Below are 13,140 nucleotides of genomic sequence, written 5' to 3' on the forward strand. Positions count from 1 at the left end.
TGAGGCTTTTGGTAAGGGATGTGTGTTTATGGTCCCTTCTCTGTTCAGTGCTACAGTGAGTCTTTTGGTAAGGGTTGTGTGTTAGTAATGGTCCCTTCTCTGTTCAGTGCTACAGTGAAACGTTTGGTAAGGGTTGTGTGTTAGTTATGGGCCCTTCTCTGTTCAATGCTACAGTGAAACGTTTGGTAAGGGTTGTGTGTTTGTAATGGTCCTTTCTCTGTTCAGTGCTACAATGAGGCTTTTGGTAAGGGTTGTGTGTTTGTTATGGTCCCTTCTCTGTTCAGTGCTACAATGAGGCTTTTGGTAAGAGATGTGTGTTTGTTATGGTCCCTTCTCTGTTCAGTGCTACAATGAGGCTTTTGGTAAGAGATGTGTGTTTGTTATGGTCCCTTCTCTGTCTAGTGCTACAGTGAGACTTTCGGTAAGGGGTACCTGTGTGTTTGTCATGGATCCTTTTATGTTCAGTGCTACAATGAGGCTGTTGGTAAGGGCTGTGTGTTTGTTAAGGACCCTTCTCTGTTTAGTGCTACAATGAGCCTTTCGGAAAGGGATGTCACTGTGCGTTTGTGAATGAAACTTCTCTGTTCAGTGAAATATGAGGAGTTCTGGTAAGGGGTGTGTGCGTGTATGTTATGGTTCCTTTGGTCAGTGGAATATTGGGACTTTTGGTAACGGGTGTGTGTTTGTTATGGACCCTTCTCTCTCCAGTCATAGAATGAGGCTTTTGCCGGTAATGGGTGTGTGTTATTAGGATTTTGGCAAGGAGTGTGTGATTTTTATGGACCCTGCTCTGTTCAGTGCTAAAATACGACTTTTAGCAAGGTATGTGTGTTTGTTATGGTCCCTTCTCTGTTCAATGCTACAATGAGACTTTTGATACGGCATGTGTGTTTGTTTTGGGACCCTGCTCTGTTTAGTGCTACAACTAAACGTCAGGTGGGGGGTATTTTCATCAAGGCAAATACTTTTGTTTGTTGAGTGCTAAGTGTGACACTGTGTGTGTTAGTATGGGGAGGGAGCGGGTATGTCAACGTGGAAAGTGTCCCGCACTTTCATGGTTAGGCCACACAAAAAAAATTGTCTGTTTCTGGTCACCCGACCGACCCTAAATTTCGGCGCCGACCCTAAACTTTTTTTTTCCAAACTCAAAAATGTTTTGGTTTTTTTGGTGGTAAAGGACAGGGTGAGAAAATTAACAACAAAAACGTGTGAAAACGAAAGTCCGCTGACGATTTGTAAATGTGTTGAGTCTCTTTGCGCGATTTTTAAAGTTAGTTTTATTGGTCTAAATTTGGGGTAAAAAAAACCAAAAAACAACACACACACACACACACAAAAAAAACCTACCTACCGACCCTATTTTTTTTAGCCATGTTACCAGAAACAGACAAAATTGTTTTGGCCTTATCGTCCTTGTGGTCATTGCGTATATGATTGCAGAATTAAACGTTAAAGACTGAAGCACGTTATAGTCTGTACGTGTCGTGTGGTTTTGTTCAATACATGTACTACCAATCATAAAAAAACTAGGCAGATGCGAGTAAGAGCAGATCTTCAGCATGCTATAATGTCATTGTTAGACAAGATTTTTGGGAACAAAACTGACTCTTTGGATGCAGATAAGATTGTTCTTTCTAATAACGCGCAGAACATGTTTCGATTAAGCAGTTCTGATTTTTTTGGTCAATTTTAACGCAGGAACTTTGATTTTGCAAATTTGATTATTTTTTTTTTTTTTTGGGGGGGGGGGGTGGGTGGGTGGGGGGGTGTACGTGTTGTAGGTTCCACTGTAAATACACTACGTCATGTAAACTCAATCTGTTTTCTGAATGAGGTAGGGGAATTAATGGCATTTTCAGTCATATGGTTGGTTTTACGATAAACGGCTTAATCACAAAGATCTTCCCTCAAACGCATCTGCCTAGTTTTTTTGTGACGGGTAGTATAGTTTTTGGTTCAGATTTCATAGTGACTTGAATACTCACGCCTGCATCCTAGCGCATCCAGGACTGAGCGCGCCAAGACTGTGTAGTTTCAATGGAGCACCGAGCGAATATTAACTTGAGGGGCTTATTGTCCGTCAGTTCTAAATTGCCTATATTGCACATGAGTTGGATTATACGATGGGGGAAAAAGAAAAAGAAAAAGTAAACTAAAAAGAGCTGGTTAAAAGACGGGAGAATGACGGGAGTGAGGATGATAAAAGGTTAAAAAGTTACCGTTAAGACTTCATAAGATAAAGTACCATATATATGTATCGCCTTAGTGTCCGTGGAGTCCCGACATACGTATTACGGGGGAATGAGACGATAAAATCGAATATATGTTTATTTTATCAAACCGAAGCTTAAAAGTTATAAAAACAGAGCCACTTTTGTTTAAAACAGGTTAAAACCGATGTTCGCGCTGGAAAACAGCACTCAATAATCGAGAAACATTTGTTCTTAAAATGATGTACACTATGCATAACTGCTGGCCTGTCTGCATGGAACACGTAGACAACACAACACTTGTTCATTCACACATACATAAGTTAAATACACGAGATAAATAATTCTTTATGAGCATCGAGGTATTACGGTGTAAGAAAGTAGAGTTTTTTCTCAACATGAAATTGGAGATAATCATATTATTGCGGCTTTATTTGTTCACAAGGCGATTATGACACTCGCGTGCCAGGCCGTGGCGTGGGAGATATACCCTCACGCCGGTGTCACGAACTGAAACCTCTGCTGAACAATCCTTCTCATTGCGGTCAATGCGCATGCGCTAACATGGGGAGATTAATCAGGTCGTGAACAACCTAACCTTAACCCTAACCCTTACCCTAATCCTAACCCTTACCCTAACCCTTACCCTAATCCTAACCCTAATCCAAACCCTAACCTTACCCATGGTTCGTTCGGTCAAAGGGTCGCATTTTTTAAGTCCAAGATTAGCGCATGCGCATTGACCGCAATGAGAAGGATTGTTCAGTAGAGGTTTCAGTTCGTGACACCGGCACTTGCTTGCAAGCTAAATTCTTGCTGTGGCGACCAATCACAGCCGCGGACACACCGCCCGAACATTCAGAACTGAGGAATGCCGGGTGTGGGTGAGGCTATCCCCGAAGTACAAGCCGCAAAGCGTCAGCTTTATTGACTGCATTCCCCACCCTCCTGCTGTCACCCCCTTCACCGCTGAAAACATGTGGTAAACTGAACTTGTTCTATTCATGTTGAACTTAATGTGTGTGTCTATTTCCTTAACACAACTTTGGAAAGTGATGAGTCTGTTGCGGATACGCTCCCGCTCAGAACGGGCCATACAGAACGATATGTTTTGTGTCGTTCCACTATTTCCGCTCGGCGCGTTCATCACATCGTAGTCAAATACACGTAACTGAAAACTACACACTCTGACCTACTTACACATATACATGTTAATAGCATTGGCTGTATATGTGTCAGGATGCATGTGAATAAAGGTACGCACCAAACACAGCATTGCGTTTTTCATTAATTATGAAAATTTGGTCAGGTTCCATCACTCCTGGACAGCGCACCCCAGTAGGTACATCAAGGAAATAGACACACACTTTCAACATGCCTAAAACCATTGCCTAAAACAGGGACCTATATTAGGTCTATGCCTAAAACAAGTTCAGCTTACCACATTTTTTCAGCGGTGAAGGGGGTGACGTGCGGGCAGTATAAACAGCGCAGGGAGAAACACAACGCAGTTCGGGCAGGCATACATAGTGTGTCACTAGTATGAATAATCTTGCTGCTGATACTCCACTGCACCTATTTTGTCACTGACACAAGGGTGATCTGTATGATTTGCTGGCTACAAATAGTCGTTGTCAACACAGATATGAAGTGAATCAATCGGTGTTTGGATACATACTATACTCCATTCCTCCCTTCTTGCAGCAAGCAGCCGAGCACAAAGTTTAACAAGAAATTTGGTTGATTAAAATCAACAGGGGTCGAAGCCGTGTTATAATAAAACAAGCAGTGATGTACGGATACATGTGAAAGTAAGCAGTTGTCCCTCGAATGTTCTTCATGAACATGTAAGAGCTGTCATGCAAAGATGAAGTGGTATTAATATCCTTAGCATCCTTTGCACAACATTCTACTTTGTCTTCCAGTTGCAAATGGAGATCGGATTTTCATGTAGATTGATACATCTTGTCTGGGAAGTAACTTGTCATATGCTTTTGCTGACCAGGGCCGGACCCAGGGGGGGGGGGGGGGGGGTTCCAGGGGTTCCGGAACCCCACCCCTGGAAAAAGCATGTACCTTGCTTTGACTTTTACTAATTTTAGCACCAAAACAATGCTGCTCTTAACCCTCAAAACAAGGCCCAGAATGCACCAGATTGCACAGATTTTAACCGTTTTTCAAAAATTTTCGGGGGAGCATGCTCCCGGACCCCCCTAGTTCGCGCGCCTGCTTTGCAGGCGCGCGCTTGTGGCTTTGCCACTTCGCTGATTTGCCCCCCCCCCAAAAAAAAGGAGGAACCCCCCCCCCCCCTTACAACTCATTTGGTCCGGCCCTGCTGACTGAAGCAAATAGGGGCCTACATCATTATCTTTTCTGAACCGGGAGTCTACATTGTAAAATCTGTTTCGCAAGTACACGTACATTGAAAGGCATATTTTTCTGTCTCTTGCATGTCACTGAATCCATTTCTGCCCTCAGCAAAAAGCCATGAAAATGCCATTTCCTCTCCATTTTCAATCTCGTATAATTATTTTCACAGGGCTATATATGTTTAGACCTCGCGACATACAACATAGGTGAAGTGTGTGTAACTCGTTCAAGGCTTGACTGAGATGCAGAGTTATCAGCAGGAACCATAACTTCATGTTGTGTTTCTTTAAAGGCACAGTAAGCCTCCCGTAAACCATCACAGAGCTCCCCGAGCGTCTACATATAGTACAAGCATACTTCCATTTGAACGCTCACCGAACGGGAACATCCTGGCTGCTTTCTGTCGAGCGTGAGAAATTTTCAAAGAATTTATTTTCGTGGACTTGGCCTCAACAGCAATGGCGCCTCGTTTTGGTGCTGGACGGCTGTTATGAATACCGGAATTCACGCCCGGACAGTAAGCCTCCCGTAAACCATCACAGATACTGTCAGGCTTTTACACACAGTACAAACACCCTTCCATTTGAACGCTCACCAAACGGGAACATCCTAGGTGCCCTACGTAAAGAGCGAGCAATTTTTAAAGAATTAATTTTGCAGATTGTCTCGAACACTTTTTGGACCCATCCTGAACTCAGATCAAACATGAGTTACTTCCCTTCGGGTCTCATTCTATCGATGTAAACTGGCGATAGCCGTGAATCGATGATTATCAAAATGTTTTTGGACCGTGGTGCGTTTTTGCGCTTGACCTAACTTTTAAAATCTAAATAATAAATTGACAGCTTGTTACACAAACATTCTTTAATCATAAAAGAATTCTTTTTTCATCAAGACAAGATCAGTACAATTCGAAGTTGTGAAAGTTTGAAAAAAGAAAAGCCTGGAAGCAGGGTCACGCAAGGGTCGTAGCAGACGACGGTTTATCAGTGCATATCGCCGTTCCTCTCAACAGTCAAAAGCCATCGCTAGAGTTCTTGTGAACCACAGCCGTTTGTTTCGTGCATAAAAACGTGCTATTGTAAATAAGCTCACATCGAGTCGCATTCAAATGACTAACTGACGACTACATTGTGAAAAAGGGAAACTGGATCACACGGGTTCACGATGGCTCAGGGGTAAGATAAACCACGCAAAAATAAATTCTTTGAAAATTGTTCGCTCTTTACGGAGGGCACCTAGGATGTTCTCAATCGGTGAGTGTTTAAATGAAAGGGTGTTTGTACTGTGTGTAAAAGCCTGACCGTATCTGTGATGGTTTACGGGAGGCTTACTGTGCCTTTAAAGTTTTGTTCAAAATCCCAACAAACACTATCACCATGTGACTTGCTTAGCTTTGATCCAGCGTTGTGCAAGTCCAAGTCTGCGTAGATTAGATTATTGGCTTTTAACCACTTTAAAGCGAATAAAATGTTATCAGGTGAAACGTTTGGAAATAACTCTAGTATGTCCATTTTCATAACAGATAGATACGTGTTCGGGTTCAGTTTGATGCAGAGGAATTTGGTTAAGAATATCCGACACATTCACAGGTAAATGCAAAACACTGCCACGCTCACAAAACTGGCCACCTGGCAGTCAGGAAAATCTGAAGTTTGCAACTTGAATCAACCTTTTTTCGGAAAATGTGAGACATTTGAGAACCTCTGGAATAGGATCAAGTGTTATTTCAATGAAAACGTGCATGCATTGCCCCTTTTGACAGGTGTGAATGACATGTTAGGCACGAGACGGCATTTTTGTCAAGACCCAAACTTTGCCTGAATGTATCCATACTATATTTGCTTTTCCATGAGTAACACTGTTTTTCAAACAAAAATCTGTGACAGGAGTGGCAATGGAAAGATGGCCTTTGTCTGATAGCAACTTCATAGTTATAGTTATGCAGAGGGGAAGTGAGGAAGCTATCCTCTTCGTTTGTTTTAACTTCACAACTATTTGCTACTTGATCCAGATCAAAAATAATGCATGGTTCATTTGGAATATCACTATTTCAAGAGAGAGATTGGCTGCTTTCGACTTGATTCGATTTACTTTGCGTATCGGCTGCAGAGAAAAGTGAGAATGTTCCCGACTAATACTGGGTTGCAAGTCTTCGTTTGCTGTGTTGTTTACACTTTCTGCTGATTAAAAAACAAGTCGCGTAAGGCGAAAATACAATATTTAGTCAAGTAGCTGTCGAACTCACAGAATGAAACTGAACGCAACGCAACGCAGCAAGACCGTATACTCGTAGCATCGTCACTCCACCGCCCGTGGCAAAGGCAGTGCACGTGGAATTGACAAGAAGAGCGGGGTATTCGTTGCGCTGAGAAGGATAGCACGCTTTTCTGTACCTCTCTTCGTTTTAACTTTCTGAGCGTGTTTTTAATCCAAACATATCATATCTATATATTTTTGGAATCAGGAACCGACAAGGAATAAGATGAAAGTGTTTTTAAATTGATTTGGAAAAAATCATTTTGATAATAATTTTTATATATTTAATTTTCAGAGCTTGTTTTTAATCCGAATATAACATATTTATATGTTTTTGGAATCAGCAAATGATGGAGAATAAGATAAACGTAAATTTGGATCGTTTTATAAATTTTTATTTTTTTTTACAATTTTCAGATTTTTAATGACCAAAGTCATTAATTAATTTTTAAGCCACCAAGCTGAAATGCAATACCGAACCCCGGGCTTCATCGAAGATTACTTGACCAAAATTTCAACCAATTTGGTTGAAAAATGAGGGCGTGACAGTGCCGCCTCAACTTTCACGAAAAGCCGGATATGACGTCATCAAAGACATTTATCAAAAAAATGAAAAAAAAGTTCGGGGATTTCATACCCAGGAACTCTCATGTCAAATTTCATAAAGATCGGTCCAGTAGTTTAGTCTGAATCGCTCTACACACACACACACACACACACACGCACGCACGCACGCACACACATACGCACATACACCACGACCCTCGTTTCGATTCCCCCTCGATGTTAAAATATTTAGTCAAAACTTGACTAAATATAAAAAGCGAACGGAAGAACACTTAAAAACTTGAAGGGAGGGGGGGTAGTCTTCTTGTTATGACAAAGAGTATCAATGTCGAATAACTTTATTCTGTATGGTGTTTGATTACACATTCTAACACAAATTATATGTATTTGTAGATTTCAGAAACGGTCAAACTATATGGCTGTGAGTCATGATAACTCAGTCCATCCGCCTGTCGTCTGCTACACTTTGCCCGCTTTAGCACATATATCCGTCTGTTTCACTGAGGCACTGAAAAGGTTTGGTCAAGCAATCTTCGACGAAGGCCGGACTTGGGAACGAATCGCTTTGGTGGATTGGTCAGTCTGCCACATGTTGTGGGGCCCCTTACGGGTTGAGAGAGACACTGCCGTGTTTTTTTTCAAACCTTCTCGAGTGCACTGACGTTCTCACGAGATCAGTTACTTCTGTTTTGTTTCGGTTTTTTTCCAATTGACACCATGTATGACAGACTAGATGAATACCCGCTTCGCCGGGTACCCGGCTTTGCCGGACTCGGTTTTGCCGGGTGAGTGGCGCACCAATACTGGCCCGGCTTCGCGCACACCGTTCGCCGACTTCGCCGGGCGCACCGTACGCGATTGACGCCACACGAAGGAAGGGAGATAAACGCGCAAAACACTGGAGAAGATAAGGAAGAGTTACTGGGAATGGATGTACAGAAAAACCAAATTCGGTTCAGCGCTGCGCGCTGAGAGCACGTGTTGAAAATTTTAATCGAGCAGATTAATTGTGTCCGGGGTCTACCTGAATATGCCCACCAAATTTGAAGCAGATCCATCGAGAACTTTGGCCGTGCATCGCAAAGAAAGACAGACAGACAGACACACAGACACACAGACACACAGACAGACACACACACACAAGCCGTATATAGATATAGAAGATAGATGAAACAGAAACGCCTGTTGTGAAAATGTACAAATTAGGAGGGAAAAACGAAACAAAACAAAAGTAACTGATCTCATGAGAACGGCAAACAACGACACATGTTCACCACTCTCACCCCATTGAAGAAGAGGGGTCGTCCTCGACCCCTCAATGGTGATGCAACTCTGATAGTCCTCTTGCTCTTCTCTTGGCCCCGTCCGCCCCACCCCACCCCCCACCCCCCACCCACCCCTCTGAAGCCTGTCATTTGGGCGAACTACGCGAAGTATGCTTCGCGAAACTGGCCGCACGGAGCTTTAGTCCTGAGTTTTCGATAAAAAGACTTCGCGTAGTCTTTGTGAAGTCGACTTCGGGCTGAATGAAGGACCGCCTTTACCCCCTCTCCTCCCTCTTTACCCCCTCTCCTCCCTCTTTACCCCCTCTCCTCCCTCTTTACCCCCTCTCCTCCCTCTTTACCCCCTCTCCTCCCTCTTTACCCCCTCTCCTCCCTCTTTACCCCCTCTCCTCCCTCTTTACCCCCTCTCCTCCCTCTTTACCACGAGCTACATCTATCTCACTCCCTTACAATTACTGACTTACTTGTTTTATTCTTCAGAATTCACGAACATTCGCCTTGTGGGAGGAGATACGAACAGCTCTGGGCGAGTAGAGTTGTACCTTCCGGGGCCCGACCAATGGGGAACAGTCTGTGATGATGATTGGAATGACATTGACGCTACCGTCGTCTGCAACCAGCGGGGATATGCTACAGGCAAAGCTGTCAAGAGAGCATGGTAAGAGAAATTGTTGGACATTATTTTCTTGCCGACTTTGGTTGATAGCTACAAAGCAAAGCGTTCAAGATAGTAGGGTGAGCATGATGGCTAGACATTGTTTGGTTTCATGCTGACTTTAGTCTAAAGCTACAAAGCTGTCCAGAGAGCAGGATAAGAGTGATCGCTGGACATTACTTTTACGGAGCGAAGCGACGGAGGGCTTCAATTAGACTTTGGGAGGGCGTCAATCCACGATGAAGACCGAGAAGTTTCAAATGGAAGCATGTTAAATGTTATTGTAATTCAATCTGACGACGATCTCTTTCCTGCTTTCATGCGATGGTAAACAGACAGAATTGGGTTCTGTTCTGTTCACACACTACTTTCAGTCTACCTACCTGCAAGGGTCAAGTCCCAAGAAATATATATATCTCTGTATTCCCATCTTATCACTCTGCTCCTGTTTTGTTTTCTTTCACATACATTTTCCCTTCTTTTTTGACGGGTTTCTGGACAGCAAACTCTAAAACAAATTCTTTTCATCACAAAAGCGATCTTTGGAATTGACTGACGTAGCCCGGAAGAATTCATGCATCAACTTACGTCACGTATTCGACGTCATCACTTCGCATACCTTATGGTCTCGGTATTTCGTTGGCCTTCATATAAATTTCCTACTTGTAAAAATGTAATGACCCTCAAAGCTAACCGAGACTAGTTGAGGTTGTATCAATGCGCCTCGCCAGCAGGTGGTTAATGGCTTTTTTAGCGAGGGGTTATCGACAATTAATGACCGGTAATTTTTAATGAGTTGGGGCATTCTGACCAATCACAGGATCTGTTTCATTAAAACGCAAACTTGATTGAATTACAATGTGGTATGACGGGGTTTTGGTTTCATGATTATCGTGATGTGAGATACCAATGATATCATCATTGAGGGCTCCAAAGGGTTTAAAATCGTGATCGTGATTGGCGTTTTTTGACCTTTCTGTGACCGTGATTGCCGAAATTTCCATTTCTGTGATCGTGATGGGACTTTGCCCGTGATCCGTGATGACAAAAAAATCAAGTCTCGTGATCGTGATCGTCATTTGTTTTCGTGATCGTGATGGGCATTATTGCAAAGCATTTTATTTTCAACGTACATTTTTCACAGCTGTATCATTCTATGATCCTCTATTCGTCAAGGTGTTCGTGATCGTGAAAACAAAAATCAAGGTAACTGTGATCGTGAAAGCTAAAATTTCCCTTCCCGTGATCGTGATGATACCCCCCCCCCTTTGGGGCCCTCATCATTGTGGTGATGTGACAGGTTTGGCCAGGGCAAGGGACACATCTGGATGGACAACGTGGGATGTAAGGGCACGGAGAGACGCCTGTGGGACTGTGTCCACAATGGCTTCGGGGTGCACAACTGTGCGCACAATGAGGATGCTGGTGTTAGATGTTCTGGTGAGTGATTTTTTAAACGAGGCGGTCCTATGCATACTTTTGTGAGCTGTTTATGCAACGCCGTAAAGGGAAATCAAAAGGTGGTTTAACCTGAATTTTGGAGTGAGCGCTACATCGTCTTCGTCTGCATGGTGTCTGTTGCCCTCATTTAACCTTCGCCCGACCGAGTTATCGACTACACACGGAAGACATCGTGGGGCCGTGCGGACCCATGCTTCCCAAAGAAGGAAAAATATGCATACCCTTCCGTAGACCCATGCTTTCCAAAGAAGCAACAAGTCGCGTAAGGCGAAAATACAATATTTAGTCAAGTAGCTGTCGAACTCACAGAATGAAACTGAACGCAATGCCATTTTTCAGCAAGACCGTATACTCGTAGCATCGTCAGTCCACCGCTCATGGCAAAGGCAGTGAAATTGACAAGAAGAGCGGGGTAGTAGTTGCGCTAAGAAGGATAGCACGCTTTTCTGTACCTCTCTTTGTTTTAACTTTCTGAGCGTGTTTTTAATCCAAACATATCATATCTATATGTTTTTGGAATCAGGAACCGACAAGGAATAAGATGAAAGTGTTTTTAAATTGATTTGGACAATTTAATTTTGATAATAATTTTTATATATTTAATTTTCAGAGCTTGTTTTTAATCCGAATATAACATATTTATATGTTTTTGGAATCAGCAAATGATGGAGAATAAGATAAACGTAAATTTGGATCGTTTTGTAAATTTTTATTTTTTTTTACAATTTTCCGATTTTTAATGACCAAAGTCATTAATTAATTTTTAAGCCACCAAGCTGAAATGCAATACCGAAGTCCGGGCTTCGTCGAAGATTACTTGACCAAAATTTCAACCAATTTGGTTGAAAAATGAGGGCGTGACAGTGCCGCCTCAACTTTCACGAAAAGCCGGATATGACGTCATCAAAGACATTTATCAAAAAAATGAAAAAAACGTTCGGGGATTTCATACCCAGGAACTTTCATGTCAAATTTCATAAAGATCGGTCCAGTAGTTTAGTCTGAATCGCTCTACACACACACACACACAGACACACACACACACACACACACACACACACACACACACACACACACACACATACACCACGACCCACGTCTCGGTTCCCCCTCTATGTTAAAACATTTAGTCAAAACTTGACACAATGTAAAAACGTGCATCCCCTTCTGTAGACGCCGTGGTTAAATTTCCGCGAGAAGTAGTTAAATTAAATTATTAATTTAATTATTACCGTGCGGACTAAAGCTTCTCAAAAAAAGGAATAACGTGAATACCCTTCTGTAGACGTCGTGGGGCCGTGTGGACCCACATTGTTATGTATTAATGTCGCTCCACGTGACTTGCTTATTAACTCCAAAATTAAACAGATCGTAGAAAATGATGTTTAGAGCCAAAACCTGAAGGTTTGTGACTTCTCTCCCTAGTTTTTATGTAAGTTCCTTTAGTTTGAGAAACATGGGTCCCCATGGCCCCACGATGTCTTCCGTGTGTAGTCTAAATTTGACCTTTGTTTTTAAATTTAGTCAAGTTTTGACTAAATGTTTTAACATAGAGGAGGAATCGAGACGAGGGTCGTACGTGGTGTATGTGTGTGTATGTGTGTGTGTGTGTCTGTGTCTGTGTCTGTGTCTGTGTCTGTGTCTGTGTCCGTGTGTCTGTGTGTGTGTGTAGAGCGGTTCAGACTAAACAACTGGACCGATCTTTATAAAATTTGACATCAGAGTTCCTGGGAATGATATCAGTGCCACCTCAACTTTTACAAAAAGCCGGATATGACGTCATCAAAGGTATTTATCGAAATTTTTTTTAAAAAAGGCTGGGGATATCCCTCATTTTTCAATCAAATTGATTGAAATTTTGGCAAAGCAATCTTCGACGAAGGCCGGACTTTGGTATTGCATTTCAGCTTGGTGGCTTAAAAACTAATGAATGAGTTTGGTCATTAAAAATCGGAAACTTGTAATTAAAATTATTTTTTAATTAAACGACCCAAAAACAATTTCATCTTATTCTTCGTCATTTTCTGATTCCAAAAACATATACATATGTTATATTTAAACTACAAACAAGCTCTGAAAATTAAAAAAATATAAAAATTATGATTAAAATTAATTTTCCGAAATCGATTAAAAAACAATTTCATCTTATTCCTTGTCGGTCCCTGATTCCAAAAACATATAGATATGATATGTTTGGATTAAAAACAAGCTCAGTCAGCTAAAAAGAATAGAGATACAGAAAAGCGTGTTATCCTGCTCAGCGCAACCACTACCGCACTATTCTGGCTTGTCGATTTCACTGCCTTTGCCACGAGCGGTGGACTGACGAAACTAC

General features: G+C 42.2%; 1 protein-coding gene across 1 annotated transcript in view; it reads left to right on the plus strand.

The window, feature by feature from the left end:
* Positions 1–13,140, plus strand: part of LOC138957062 (uncharacterized) — a 213,563-nt gene that overhangs the window by 84,624 nt on the left and 115,799 nt on the right. Inside the window, exons 24-25 of the mRNA XM_070328263.1 lie at positions 9,170–9,347; positions 10,645–10,784. Of these exons, the coding sequence (XP_070184364.1) occupies positions 9,170–9,347; positions 10,645–10,784 (318 nt within the window). The remainder of the gene's footprint in view (positions 1–9,169; positions 9,348–10,644; positions 10,785–13,140) is intronic.

This window comes from Littorina saxatilis, linkage group LG1 (genome assembly GCF_037325665.1).
Source record: "Littorina saxatilis isolate snail1 linkage group LG1, US_GU_Lsax_2.0, whole genome shotgun sequence".
Classification (NCBI taxonomy): Eukaryota; Metazoa; Mollusca; class Gastropoda; order Littorinimorpha; family Littorinidae; genus Littorina; species Littorina saxatilis.